The sequence below is a fragment of the Trachurus japonicus genome, chromosome 7, assembly GCF_045865225.1.
Source record: "Trachurus japonicus isolate A0001 chromosome 7, Traja_1.0".
NCBI lineage: Eukaryota > Metazoa > Chordata > Actinopteri > Carangiformes > Carangidae > Trachurus > Trachurus japonicus.
Window position 1 is genome coordinate 29,662,594 of NC_140913.1, and position 14,141 is coordinate 29,676,734.

General features: G+C 40.0%; 2 protein-coding genes across 2 annotated transcripts; one reads left to right on the forward strand and one right to left on the reverse strand.

Moving 5' to 3' along the window:
• Positions 1-2,641: 2,641 nt before the first annotated feature.
• bin2a (bridging integrator 2a) lies at positions 2,642-11,061 on the reverse strand. The gene is made up of 11 exons (XM_085783230.1): positions 10,938-11,061; positions 7,899-8,009; positions 7,706-7,786; positions 7,117-7,171; positions 6,020-6,114; positions 5,708-5,803; positions 5,455-5,562; positions 5,260-5,345; positions 4,350-4,425; positions 4,180-4,262; positions 2,642-3,230 (listed from the first exon to the last, which is right to left on the reverse strand). The coding sequence occupies exons 2-11, from the start codon at positions 7,980-7,982 to the stop codon at positions 2,642-2,644; spliced, it is 1,353 nt and encodes a 450-aa protein (XP_085639356.1). The 5' UTR covers positions 7,983-8,009; positions 10,938-11,061.
• Positions 9,735-13,814, forward strand: LOC146985025 (uncharacterized). The gene is made up of 5 exons (XM_085782775.1): positions 9,735-9,943; positions 11,231-11,336; positions 11,641-11,747; positions 11,984-12,156; positions 13,262-13,814. The coding sequence occupies exons 1-5, from the start codon at positions 9,787-9,789 to the stop codon at positions 13,538-13,540; spliced, it is 822 nt and encodes a 273-aa protein (XP_085638901.1). The 5' UTR covers positions 9,735-9,786; the 3' UTR covers positions 13,541-13,814.
• Positions 13,815-14,141: the final 327 nt, after the last annotated feature.

Here is a 14,141-nt window from a genome sequence, read left to right on the forward strand (position 1 = left end):
AATAATGCATTTCTAAATAGTACATTCATGTAATTCCACTACTTTTTGCAGCAACAGGTAATGTAACTAATTACTTTTTCAAATTAAATAACGTAATTATTGCAATGATAGACCTACTGTTTATGATCATTGATCACCTGACCTGGTGGGCAACAACTCTTACAACACAAACGTTACTTTTTCCTTCCTTTGTAAAGAATTTACAATCAATTAGTATTTGAAAGACGTAACTGTAACTCGTTTCTAATTTGCAGTAACTTGTTCAACACTGCTATTAGGACAAACTTCTCCAAGAGTAAGCTCATGTTTTTGAGTAAAAATGAAAAGTCCAAAAACAAAACCAACAACAACAACCTTCCACCATATTGAGCTGGACGTCTCTTATACATTCATTGTTCCTGCAGAATAAGCGTAGACTTCCTGCTGACTGTTCCATCTGAATCTCCATAAAAAGATGCATGGAATTTTTTTGTTATTGCTCAGTCTCAATACAAAACCTATTTCCTGTCTGTTTTTGTAAATAATAAAAACATATTTTTTCCGGTCTACACGTACAAATCTGCAGTTTTACACAAACATGTCGACTGTCAAGCTGCGACGACAACAAACGAGCATCGAAGCACGAGCTGCACTGACAGATAGAGAATCAGCGAGCAGCAGAGCAGACATGTGACTGATGAGATAAAATAAATAAATAAATCCTTGTTATAACTCATGAAGTCAGACATTTTGGTGGGAAACTAAAAATCTAAAGTTTTATTCCAATAATGACTGGAGCATAAGTAAAAACACTCTCATGTCATGTATAAGTCTGTCCAGAAAAAAAGTTTTCAAATGATTCATCATCTCAAAAATGAAATATTTAAACAATATCTTCTTTGTAATTTGCTCCAATTAACCCTTTACACCATTTTGAATGAAGGAGACTTAACATCTCTCAACGTTTCGATTAACCTGAGTGACGTTTTGCATATTTAGTCCTCATCACTTTAAAAGTTCATTTGCAGAGAAGTGAAAGCAGCGACTGAGACAAAACTTTAATTAAATGCATTTTAATTATTTTGTGTGTACAATTTTTTTTAGTATAATCTCTGTATATCTTTGCTTAAGAAGTGCATATTCATTAAATAAGTACAAAAATTAAACGAACTGTAGAGAAATAACTCGAGTGTAAATGGGATTTAAAAACAGATTTATCTTCACAGTGCACAGCTAAGTATAATTAATTCATTCCCATTTTGGAGAGAGGATCAAATATCCAATTCAGGCTACAATGTAAAATGAAGTTCATAAAAATAAATCCCTGCTGAATCCTGCTGTCAAAACCAGATATGAAATTTAAAAAAAACAAGCAAATAATAAAACAATTTAAAAACATAGAAAGAAAAGTTGTTGTTAGTTTTCTAGCCATGTAAACCTAAAAGTGCATTTATGTTTGCAACACAGAACAACTACTCTGATTTTAAAATGTCCCCGTTTGTTACAGGATGAAATGTACTGTTAAAAAAATTAAACAAAAAAACTTTAAAGTTTAAACCAAAAGACACCATAGAGTGTATGTACAGCTGATTTTGAATAAAAGATAAATAAGAAAACTAACAGCAACAAATGAATGTGAAGAAGTCTCCTCATGACACCAGCTGGGCGTTTCTCTGCAGCTGTCTCCACATTTCTTCTTCTTCTTCCTCCTCCTCTTGTGCAGCTGTCGACTTCAGTCTCCTCTGTTCTGTTGTGGCAAATACAGATTTATGACACGACAAACTCAGCGACTCACAGAAAGAGAGAGAGTAAAGAGAGTAACGACACGGGACGGGCTGTGCACATGACAAAGACAAAACAAACCTGATATCACAGTGTGAAAGCATTAAACCACGGTGCTTTTGGAGTCTGCAGCAGCTTCCTAGACAGGACACAGAGAAGAGAAGAGAAGAGAAGAGAAGAGAAGAGAAGAGAAGAGAAGAGAAGAGAAGAGAAGAGAAGAGAAGAGAAGACATATGGTGAGACATGAGACTCAGGGTGTAAAGTGATGATGAACAGGTAGAGAACCACATCTGTAATTTCCCAGCTTGGGATCAGTATAGTCTATCTATCTATCTATCTATCTATCTATCTATCTATCTATCTATCTATCTATCTATCTATCTATCTATCTATCTATCTATCTATCTATCTATCTGCTGATCGTGACAGACCTGGTGGATCTAGTAGGGATGTCACAATTATACATTTTCTGGTCAGAGAAATAATCGGTACGGTACTACGATTATCACAATTATTATGCACTAATTAATTTCACAACACTATGAATGTGTAAAATCAAATATAGTCCAAATATAATTACTCATTACTCATTGTTTACACAAAATATTTCAAGTATCTATTACTGTACGTAATATATGACCAATTCTTAATCCTCAGGGGAAGTGTTTGAAATATTCAGGTCATAAATTGTTATCTTTACCAAATGTTTGCGTTTATTTTAATCGTTTTACGCTAACATTTAAATTCCTACCAATTCAATGTTACATTAGTTAAATGGACCAGTATCTGTGCATTAACCTTTAGTTTTGCGCACATCTGCCGATACGGTTCCAACATCATCGTTTTGTGACGGTATTTAGGAATCTTTACGATTAATTAATTAATTGTGGCGTTTAAAACCACGATTAATTGTGAAAACAAGTAATCGTGACATCCCTACCTCAGAGTTTAACCCAGAAACTTCTCCGTTCTCCAGCCCGTTTGCTTTGGGAGCGTCGAGGCCGACCGGCTCGTCCTCCTCGATGTGCAGCGGGCCGTTGTCCAGAGCCGACAGCTTCACGTCCAAACTCTCCGAATCACAGGAGCGGGTCGGTTCAGAGCTGCTCTCGCTCGCCGAAGCTGCTTTCCCACCCTTGTCGTCAGACTCTGCAGGAGGCTTCGCTTCAGACTTCTCCTCCTCCTCCTCCACCACCTGACCGCTGTCTCCTCCTGACTTCGTCCCGGCTACGTCCACTTCCTCTCCGGAGCAGCTGTGGGTCAAGTCGTCGTCCAGGTCCCTGGACTCTCTGGCGGACGGGGAGACGGTGAGGGAGCTGCTCTCTCTGGACAGAGTCTCGCGGCGAGGTTTGTCCGGGGACTTGAAGCTGAACCTCTGGCTGCCTTTGGGGTTGTAGCTCCGGTGGAACTCGGAGAAGCTGCTCTTCCAGGCCTTGGGGGACATCAGAGTCCGTCTTCTCAGGGAACCATAACTGCAACGTTCAGGGGAATAATAATAATAAACACAGTCAGAATCACGATTATAGATTTTCTTGGTATTATTAAAGCAGAAGTAAGCGGAATAATGTTTGTGTTAATATAAGTCTTAAATAGTTATATCTTCCGACGGCAATCACTTAGAGTGTTTGGTCTGAAACACGGGTCTGTCAGTCACTCTGCTCTGCTGTAAGCCGAGGAGAAAACTTTCCTTGTATCCTACAACCTTTATCCAATGAGGAGAGAGAACGGCATAAAGGGGCGGTCCTCTCTGTGTGTGCAGCCAAGGGATGCACATGAATGTGGTGATGTAGGGACGAGGGCGGGGACTGCTAACTCCATCGGCTGACAGGAAGTTAGCCAAAACGACCGGATCGCTTACTTCTGCTTTAATGTCAGATAAATAATCGCGGTATTACGATTATCGCGATTATTATGCATCAATACATTTCACAACACTGTGAATGTGTAAAATCAAATACAGTCAAAACATAATTACATTAGTAATTAATTAATATACAGTAGGACCAGTTATTAATCCCCTGGGGGAAGTGTTTGAAATATTTAAGTCATTAATTGTCATCTATACCAAATGTTTAAGTTCATTTTAATCATTTTTTTTAATTACAAATGACACGCTAACATTTAAATTCCTACTAATTCAGCTTTACGTAAGATAAATGGACCGGTATCTGTGTATTTACCTTTACTTTGGCGCCGCATCTGCCAACATGGTTCCGACATAATCTTTTTCGGAAAGTGGTGGTATTTAGAAATCTTTACGATCAATTAATTATGGCGTTTAATACCGCGAATCGTGACATCCCTAATGTGAGTAAATGTTGTAGGTCTACAGAGGTTTTGCAGCTGGATTGCACATCGGATTCTTCTGGTAAAACATCAAGACAACAACGGGTGCATCCTGATCTGTGATGGTGAACTTACGCCTGGAGGTCCCTCACTGCGAAGCTCTTGTCCGGATGCTGGGCCTGCAGCTCCTTTACCACGTTCTGCAGATCAACATTGAACTAAAAGAGGAAGAGGGAGGAAGTTAAGATACAGTTTTATAACTAAATAAATACCATGCACCATCTGAATGTAGCTGCTCAACGCACCGTGCGCATCTCCTTGTAGAAGACCTCTCGTAGACTTGACACGGCTGAGAAGACGCTCACGTAGCATCCGATACGGCTAAAGGAGAAAAACATGGACAAAACACACATTAATAAAAAAAAACAACAACAAGAAGTTAAATACATTTTTTTTTAGAAAGTATAATATCTAGTTTCATTGTTTTGCTGACGATGTACAAATCTATCTGCCCCTGAAAGCAGACAATAATGTACTATGTCTGTACAGGTCCTGAATGTCTGCAGGAAGTCCAGTCATGGATGCTCCAGAACTTCCTCAAACTAAATCACAACAAAACTGAAATTATCTTATTTAACAGTCAGTGATATAGTTTATTTATAGTTGTCCTCCTATTGCCACTCCTGGTTATTTTTGATAATGACATTAAATTTGATAAGCAAATTAGTGTAGTCCGGACGAGCTTCTTTCACTTGCAACTGCTTGCAAAGACAAAGGCATACAGTATCTACCTCGTAAGCATCTGGATAAAGTAATCCATGCTTTTATTACTTCTTGATTAGACTAATGCAATTCCCTGTACGCTGGCATCGACATGTTTGTCACTTTTAGAATTCATTTAAAAATTTTACTTTTTTGTCTTTTGGTTTTAGAGTAAAACTAAAAACCAGAGGAGACAGGCTCTTCTCTGTGGAACAGCCTTCCTCTGCAGATTAAGACTGCACAAACACTTGAGTACTTTAAGTCTCTATTAAAACTCATCTCTTTTCCTTGGCATTTTAATTACTTTTATATGTCTTCACTTTTGTTTTATTGTTTTATTGCATGTTTTTTTTCTTTGGACAACTTGGGTTGTATTTTTAAATGTGCTATATAAATGAATATGTATTGTACGTATTGTATAAATCGTATAGGAGATGATATATTCTGTCAGACCTGTCGTAGAGCGTAGGCAGCTCTTCTTTCAGGTCACTGTTGATGTTTTCATAGACGCCTTTGGCATAACTCATCTCCTCCTCTGCCTGCAGAATGAAAGACAAACTCACTTTAGACAACTGAAGGCTGAAATAAGCTGCAAAACATGACATGTATGTGTATGTGTATGTATGTGTGCGTTTCATCTATAATGACCTTGTTTATCTTGATGTCATCCCTCTTCTTTGCAGTCTGCAGCGCCTCCAGCTGGTGACGGGAGGAGTCGTAGTCGACCAGTTTTCTTCCCCTCTTGGCAATTTTCTCCTAAAGATTGAAAAAAAACAAAAAAACACCGGATATACCATCTCTGCCTGCATGTGTGTGTGTGTGTGTTTGCTCTCAGGACTGTGTGTGTATCCAGGTTATGTTTGTTTGCATATATATACACACACGGTTCCTCTTTCCTCACCCTGACATCTGGGAATTGGCTCACGTAGGACTCCATGGTGCAAACGGCCTGGTCTAATAGCTTCACCTCGTAGTCGTTCCACAGCAGATCCTCCCCCTTATTAAAAGGCACGACATAAATATCGCATTAATTATGTATGAGGAGCGAGAGTGGAGGTGGAAACAGAGGGGAGGGGTTGTGGAGGTCCCTCGGTGATGCATGAATCCTGCTTCCTTGCTTTTTGTTCTCTTGTAAAACAAAACTGTGCAGTGTTGCAGTGTGAAGTCAGAGTCAGAGGATGATGATGATGATGATCACGCTGGTTCTTCTCACCTCCACGATGGCTCCCAGGTCTTCTTCTCCGGCCCAGTCGCTCTCATACACATCAAACAGAGACTGGGACAGGCGCCTCGATGCTTCACGCATGTCTGTGGAAAGGAAACAGGTTTCAAAGTTCATGAGGTTTGATTTTTATTTTTTAACAGGTACAAAGTTTAAAATAAAGTCTGTTTCGAAAAGGTACCAACTGTTAAAGGGATAGTTCACCCAAAATTCAAATTTCACTCATTATCTACTCACCCTCATGTCGACTAAGAGCTGGGAGAAGTTTCAGAGTTATCCGTGCCTTCTTTGAGTTACAGGGGGTCTCGGCATAGCACTGCATGTCCATATAACGGTTGCAAATGGATACCAACTGTCTTTGTAACAAAAAGACACACCTAAAAACATCCAAATACCTCCATGCTGCTCGTATGTAATGTCTGTCTTGTATTGAAGCCCCGAAATGCGAAATTGTCCCGAAATAAATTAAATAAGTCTATATTTCAAGCTTGTTTTACAACATTTCGGGGCTTCAATACAAGACGGACATTACATACGAGCAGCATGGAGGTATTTGGATGTTTTTTGGTGTGTCATTTTGTTACGAAGACAGTTGGTATCCATTTGCAACCGTTATTTGTACATGCACTGTTACGCCGAGACCCCCTGAAACTTCTCCCAGCCCTTAGTCGACATGAGGGTGAGTAGATAATGAGTGAAATTTGAATTTTGGGTGAACTATCCCTTTAAAGGCTGGCAAGGAGTAGTGTTTGATCTAGTGCCATTAGAATATCTTACATGCATATAAAAACAGACCAATTCTATAAAGTCTGGGAGCCCGTAGAGTCTGGTGTCTTTAATATAATGTTGCAGGGATTTTCTTGACTGCTCACACTGTACATTTTTTACTGTAACCCCAAGTGTTATTTATCTGAGCTGACGGTTGTTGGTTTTTTGTCTGTTTTTAATTTGTCTGTCTCCTAACCCCTAACCCTTGTTCTGTTTGTTTGTCTGCTTGTTTTGCTTCTCATTCCTGTGAACCACATTATGTATTCACCCTTTACTTGTAAAAGTTGAAAAAAATGAATAAAAAATAAAGTCTGTTTCACCTCTGACGGCGCTGATGTAGTTCCTCAGGTCTTTGTGAATCCGGTTCCCGTCAGTCTGCAAATACACAAGAGGTTTCGGATTTAGTCTCAAATTTGTTGAGACAATCAAAGAATTGTGTCCAGATTAACAAAAAATCTAAATCCAGTTAAAAAACAAGTACAAAGAAATGATTTTCAATATGTACAGGTGCTTATTATTTATTCAGTTTACTCAGTTTTATTTGTTGCTCTGTTGGTGTTACCTTCAGTTTGTCTTTGTATGTCTTTATATACGTATGTATTATATATTAGAGAGATAAAGATTAGTGATAATATATTAGAATAAATCCAGCTAAATAAACTTATAAATGAATTTATTGTATAGATCATAATGACACAGAATAAGTTTTACTTCTTCCCACTCCTTTTTGGATATGAAAAATCCAATTATTTTTATTTTTTCATGTTGTCTTTGTAAAGTATTTATTTGTTATGTCTGTCCATCACTGTATTATTTCTTATTTCTTTTAACACGTCCGTAATAAACTGAAACTAACTAACTAAAAGAATTCTTCCCATTGCTTCATTAAGCATTAAGAGTCTTAATTACCTGCTGGTCGTTAAACTGGTGGTGGAAACGTTCAAAGTGGTCGTCTCTCGTCTCCACTGACTTCCCCAGCTTTTGCAGAACCTGCAGACGAAGCACATTGTTTTTTATAGAAGCAACATGAAGAGCTGATGTCGTCTTTATCTCGTCACATAGAGGGGAAACAAAACAACATCATCATCCTGCAGCCCGTCACCTTCTCTTTGCCTCGGCTCAGTCGTCTCTGGATTTTTTTGGAAAACGGTCCAGAGCTGCCTTTTGGACTCGTGGTGTCCGACATGTTTTGTCTTGTTGTTTGTGTTTATACCTGAAGATGAAGGGAAACAAGAGAAGACAGGAGCCGATTCAGCACTGTGTCTGGGAAACCACAAGAGAAACTACAGATCAAATATATTTTACTTTAACACAACTTCAACATTAGGATGATATTTAACTACTAACGTGGGAACATTTTTCATAACTAGGACTCTACATCCTCTCCAACATCCAGAGCTTTGGACCCTGTTGTGAATATTGTAGGTTGTAACACTTTTTGTCTCAGCTCCTATAACTTGCAGAGTGTTCATGGTAGGGCTCCCAAATTTTGACATATTGTACCCTCATTTGTTTTCTATAAATAGCAATGCCTTAAATTTCTCAAACTATACCACAGAATTCACTATTTGATGTCAAATGCAAGGAGCGCCACTGTTTCCACCTAATTTGTAACACAACCTGGGTTAAAAAAAACAACAAAAACATGCATCTATGTAAGTTTATTGTGCATGTTCTAACACTAAAGCATCTTTCTGTGGTTCAGTATGAACAACAAGAACTCATCACTGATGGTTAAATGAACAACAGTGACAGTGGTGTGGATCCTAACATTAGAAAGCTGTCTTAAAGAACATCTTCTGATAATACCGATGAGTGGTGTACAAATTGAAACCTTCAGCAGGCGGTTAGAAGCAGCTCATAGTCCATATATAATTCCAGGAAAGATTAATGACACTTAATAAAACAACAAAGATAAAAGATGTTACAACCATTCCCACCCGTGTCAGCCATTGTTTGACTAGCTGTACCGGCACGGTGTACAAATATTTCACCTAACAAGAACCTGCTCTTTCATCTTACACAAGTTACCTAATTCAAATGTCAGCGGTATCGATATTAGTCAAAATTTAGGCTTGGTCCAAAATATTAGTTTCTGACCTAAAAAATGTTTTTTTTGGCTGTAAAACCTAGACATTTATTGACACAGCCATGCAAATTCACATGCAATGTCAATGATATTGATCACATAACTCTAATGTTATCCCTTATTGGCTAAAGTGATGCTGTTACAACTGCTGTAAATAACACATTTAATCCACCCTGTATTTGTTTTCGATGCTGCACACTGAAAAAAGTATTTTACAAAAAAACACCTCGACCGTGTTCTTACTTACTATATATTATTAGAATTTTAATTACTGGTGGCATTTGAAAAAAAAATACTAACATACACTGTACATTATACACGACGTACATTATAATACACATAATACTATATGATATTTCTGTATTCTGTATATTATTATATATATATTCTGTATTATTGTTGTTGCATGCTTCATTATAGTGTTCCCTCCACTTTCTATCATCGATGTATCATAATTGTATTGTGTGTCTATTAGATATACTGATATACCATATCTTTTTATCTATCTAGATCTTATATAAATAATATTGAATAATATCGAGTAATACTAAATTTTGTTGTGCAAATATTTGCATACGGCAATTATTGTGGTATACAGCAGTGCAACATTGTATTTCTTATATTAGCTCTGTCATCAATCTAAGTCTTTTATCCCATTTATTGACACAAACAAATGTTCACTTCTTTATATAATGGTGTAAAATCAGTAGAAAACCAAGTGTGTGAGGACCTCCTGACTCCTGGACACTCCTTGCTCCAATAGCCTAACTACAGTACCCAGAGTTCCCTGCGCCAAGTCAAGCCAAACCAAGCCCCTCCCTGTGGGTAGAATCATGGCAGTATAGTGAACTTTAACCCAAACTGTTGACAATATTTCCCCGGGTGTAGGAGGAGTGGTCCCATGATAGAGGCTCAGATCCCGGTGCTGCTCGCCCGGCTGCAGGAGCTCATCATGGGCAGCACTCTGGTGAAATGCGCGGTGACCGACCTGGGGATCCAGTGGCTCGGCTGGGCCGCGGCCGCAGCTCTCCGCACCGAGAAGTTCTACGACCTGGCAGGTAGTAAATAATATCTCTGATCTGTTTGGAAACCATGTAGCTACTGACTGTTTGTGCAGACTGGTGCTTTGTTTGTTACCGAGCAGGAATAATTGGTATAAACTCGACGTGTCCTATAATAAACAACAGCCTGGAGGAAGAAGAAGAGTGGAGTTAGTTAATTAATTAAACGCGCTGTGCTGCAGCTGTGGGGCTGTAATATAAATTAAAAACTAAAGTTTACGTTGCTCCGAGATGTTGAATCATCATCGTTACACAAACCCCCGCGTGTGTGTTATCTAAAAAAGTTGCACTGTTGTGAAACAGCTCCTCCTCAGCGCCTCCTTCAGATTAAAGAGGCGGTAACGTGGATCCAATCAGCTTAACTTCATGTGTCAGCAGGGGCGTTCAGAGCAAACCCGGGGCCCCTGGGTCAACCACAGTGGGGGGGGGGGGGGGGTTGTAAAATTTGTTGCAGCCTGATTTTACTTTTACATATTTGTGTTTTAAAAGAATATTTAAAACGAGTAAAACCTGCTTTAACAGCAGTAAGGATTGTAAAAGTGAGAGAATTGCAAAAACAACTTACATTTCACAATACTAAATAATCTGATAATCATTTTTAAAGCAAAAACAAACTAATATTTCCTAGTTTTGCTTCTTAATTAAAATCTTTTTTGGTCTTATAGACTAAGTAACTCTGGTTTTTTGGGTGTTGATTGAGCACAGAAATGAAAAGGCGCCACTTTTTACCTGTTCAGTAAACTGACACTATTCACAGACGTCTTACAGACTTACCGATTAATCGGCTATATGAGTGAATAAATTTGCAAATTTCAAACTATTTCCTGTGAGTTTTAATCACCTGCGACGGCTGACACACTGCACCGACGAGGAAGTTCCTACAGATTTTGCAAGTGAAATTAAATCAGTCTGCCGGGACACAAGTGTCGCTTGTCTTAAATGCAACCAAGTTACCAGCCGATTAGTTTCATGTAGAGCAGCGCAGCCTTACCTGTCGTGAGTGATTTTCTTTTTGTAAATTCACCAATGAATCACCTTGACACTTCTCTGGCTGGTCGAGCTCGTCCTCTCTGGTCTGGTCGGGGCCTCGATCTCCACCCACTGCTCTGTGCTCCGGGTTATTCTTACCCTTGAACTTTGGAACCAATTGTCTGCAGTATCCTGGGTAAAAGATTTATTGAACACGCCCTTAATCTGCAGTGAGAGGAGCTATCTACCATGCCCACTTCCCACCAACCAGTCTCTCTCTCTCTCTCTCTTTTCTTTTTTTGTTTTTGGCTGCAGGGTCTGGCACTTTTATACTGCTCGCCCACCTGAGTCGTATCTGGGGAGGAGCCGGTCACGTCCGTCAGAAGGTGCAGACTGGCTTGGTGACAGCGTGGGGCCTCAGGTAGGTGAGGTAGTGTTGCACCCCGGTGTTATCTGCAGTGACACCCTCCTGCGGGGTTCAATAAAACACCAACAGAGGTTTAACTTAAGAGTATATATATCCTCCTCCTCCTGCATTAAAAACCAACCAAATCCTGTGTAGGCTCAGCTCACAGAGCGGAGAGAGCGAGAGAGAGGAGACCTTGACTAGTAGGTCACACAGCAGAGACTGGATGAATGAGAAACTTTTTTTTTTTTTAAAGTGCGGTTAATGAATAATGCTTCTGGTTAATGTGAATGGACGTTTAACTGCGTTGTTTCTGCAGGCTGGGTACATTCCTCTTCATGCGGATCTTGAAGGACGGTCATGATCGCAGATTCAACAATGTCAGAGACAGCCCAGGGACCTTCTTTGTGTATTGGACTATTCAAGGTACCGCGATATAGTGATGCACACACCCACTCTGCTTATTTCTGTTAAACCTTGACTCAGGGTTTCCTGTGTATAAATCACTGTCTAGTTTTCTAGCTCTTTATACACTTTTTTTTTTTTTTGCCCAATGCAGGTGCCTCTTGGTTACAGAAAGCTAAATGCATTATTTTCATGGCAGTATTAAAAGGAAAAAGCCTGACTGAGGATGATTTATCTGCTGCTGTTTCCCCCCTCAGCTCTGTGGGTGTTTATGACCCTCCTGCCCACCCTCATGCTGAACAGCGAGAGGCGCGACGAGCCTCTGGGAACCAGGGACTACGTCGGCTGGACTCTGTGGGGCCTTGGCTTCGCTACCGAGGCGATTGCTGATCAGCAGAAATGGTTTTTCAAGAACGACCCGGATAATGCCGTGCGTTATACACCTCATGATGTGCAAACTGAAACTGAATTAAAAAAGGTGGATAGGGGTGGAGATCCTGGAAGAACGGTTCAATCAGACCACATTTTGAAAATACACACGTCAAAAGTCCAAGTCCAAGTCCAATGTAATCCCAATATGAGCAACGCGGCTTTCTGCAATACTGGCACGTGTCACTGTGCAGTAACGCTAACTGTCCACCAGTTTGTTTGTTTTTTATGACTCATTCACGTGAAAAAAACACCTAACATCATAGTCAAGCTAATGTGCTGGTGCTAATGGAGATCCAATAAATAAACAAAATCATAATAAACCATCCAGCATCCAGCTCAGAGCTACATCACCATCTACCAGACTTGAGTGTGGTACATTGTATCACTGGCATTGTCTTGCCGCGGTCGTAACTCGTTGAAGACTCTGATCGTGCAAGCGTTTCGTGCGGTAGAGTGGTATGAACAGAGGAGGGAGGGAGACGGCAGCTTGATTGGCACGTCACGATCCAACTGACCTAAACTTTGCGTTCAACATGATTGGATGCTGTTTTTATTGGATCGTCTGCAGTGTTGTGCCAGTGTTGTTCATTCATATTTTGAGCAAATGTGAACTGAACGTACCGTATTTCCGCTTGATGAACATTATTGTGAACGCGTTCATTTTGGCAATTTTGTGAATGGCGCTCTCTCACAGTATGACTTTGTTCAAGAGTGTGCCAGATTTCCATAGAGACTGGTAGTGGTAATAATGTTGAAAGCTTAAAGATTGCAGCATCGTATTGAGAAAAAAAAAAAGAAATGAACTAGTTCAGTTTTGGAACCGTGAAATTAGTTCAAAATTTTGAATTATGAACTGAACTGGTTTATTTTAACATTTGTGAACTGAACTTGTTCATGTAGAAAGTGAACTTTCCCAACACTGATTGTTGGTTCCACAGGTGACTTTTTTCATTTTTGTGAAAAAGCATTAGATTAACTGGTTGAAATCAGAGTGTGAAAAGAATTTTAAAGTTTTGTATAAAGAAATGCTCCAGAATAGGATTTCCAACTCTACCTTTAACGCCTTGTTTCTCGCTGACACTAACAAGCTGTTCTGCCTCCAGGGGAAGTTCATCCAGACCGGCCTGTGGGCCTGCAGCAGACATCCCAACTACTTCGGGGAGATCCTGCAGTGGTCGGGCCTGTGGCTGTCGGCCTCGTCCGTGATGCAGGGGCCGCAGTACCTCAGCGTGGCGTCGCCTCTCTTCGTCTGGTTCCTGCTGCGCTACGTCAGCGGTATTCCCATCCTGGAGAAGCAGGCCTTGAAGAAGTGGGGGTCCGACCCGGCTTTCCAGAGCTACGTCAGGAACGTCCCTCTGCTCTGGCCCTGGCCGAGGTTTTGATATCGACCTCGAACGTTTTCTCACACAACAGCTGCCTCGCGTAAAAAAAAAAAAAAGGTTTACACACTTCATCTGTCGAGTGCGTGGTTATGATTCACTTTTGCTGTCATTTCACTCTGTAAAATAAATGCTGTAAATTGAGCTTTACATAATAGATTTGTGTAAAGTGTCTGTGCTGTGTCGAGACTATAAAGTCACTTTTTATGGTTGAGCCTCTCTCCAATAAAAGGCGTCTGTTTAGATTATAAATCGAGCTTTTACTTTGAAAGAGTGAGTCATACAGACCAGTTACAGGCCGTCCTGATGTCTCTTCACTCAGCCAGGTGGACGACACTCAGGTGTGAATGGATTTAGAGCCTAATGATGCATTCAAGTCATATCGTGACTTTTGAGTTTTTGACAGAGTTGACATTTTGACATCTCAGTCTGACCGAACGATGGAAAACATTAATTTTTTCTGAAACCTGTCAAACAAAACGAGGTGAACCTGAAGGAAGTCAAGTTTCTTTTCATGTTTTACCTCTACATCTTCATTTGAAGTCGATTTTATGTTGCAACAAGTCACAATACTGAGATCAAAACAGACAGAGCCACGTAGGAA

Bases quoted from the DNA above. Each gene is read 5' to 3' on its own strand.
- LOC146985025 (XM_085782775.1), top strand. From the start codon at position 9,787: ATGATAGAGGCTCAGATCCCGGTGCTGCTCGCCCGGCTGCAGGAGCTC. The intron at 9,944-11,230 runs GTAGTAAATAAT...TTTTGGCTGCAG, and splicing joins GAAGTTCTACGACCTGGCAG to GGTCTGGCACTTTTATACTG. The intron at 11,748-11,983 runs GTACCGCGATAT...TTCCCCCCTCAG, and splicing joins TGTGTATTGGACTATTCAAG to CTCTGTGGGTGTTTATGACC.
- bin2a (XM_085783230.1), bottom strand. From the start codon at position 7,982: ATGTCGGACACCACGAGTCCAAAAGGCAGCTCTGGACCGTTTTCCAAA. The intron at 7,787-7,898 runs GTGACGGGCTGC...CTTCGTCTGCAG, and splicing joins TGAGCCGAGGCAAAGAGAAG to GTTCTGCAAAAGCTGGGGAA. The intron at 4,263-4,349 runs GTGCGTTGAGCA...TTCCTCTTTTAG, and splicing joins TCTACAAGGAGATGCGCACG to TTCAATGTTGATCTGCAGAA.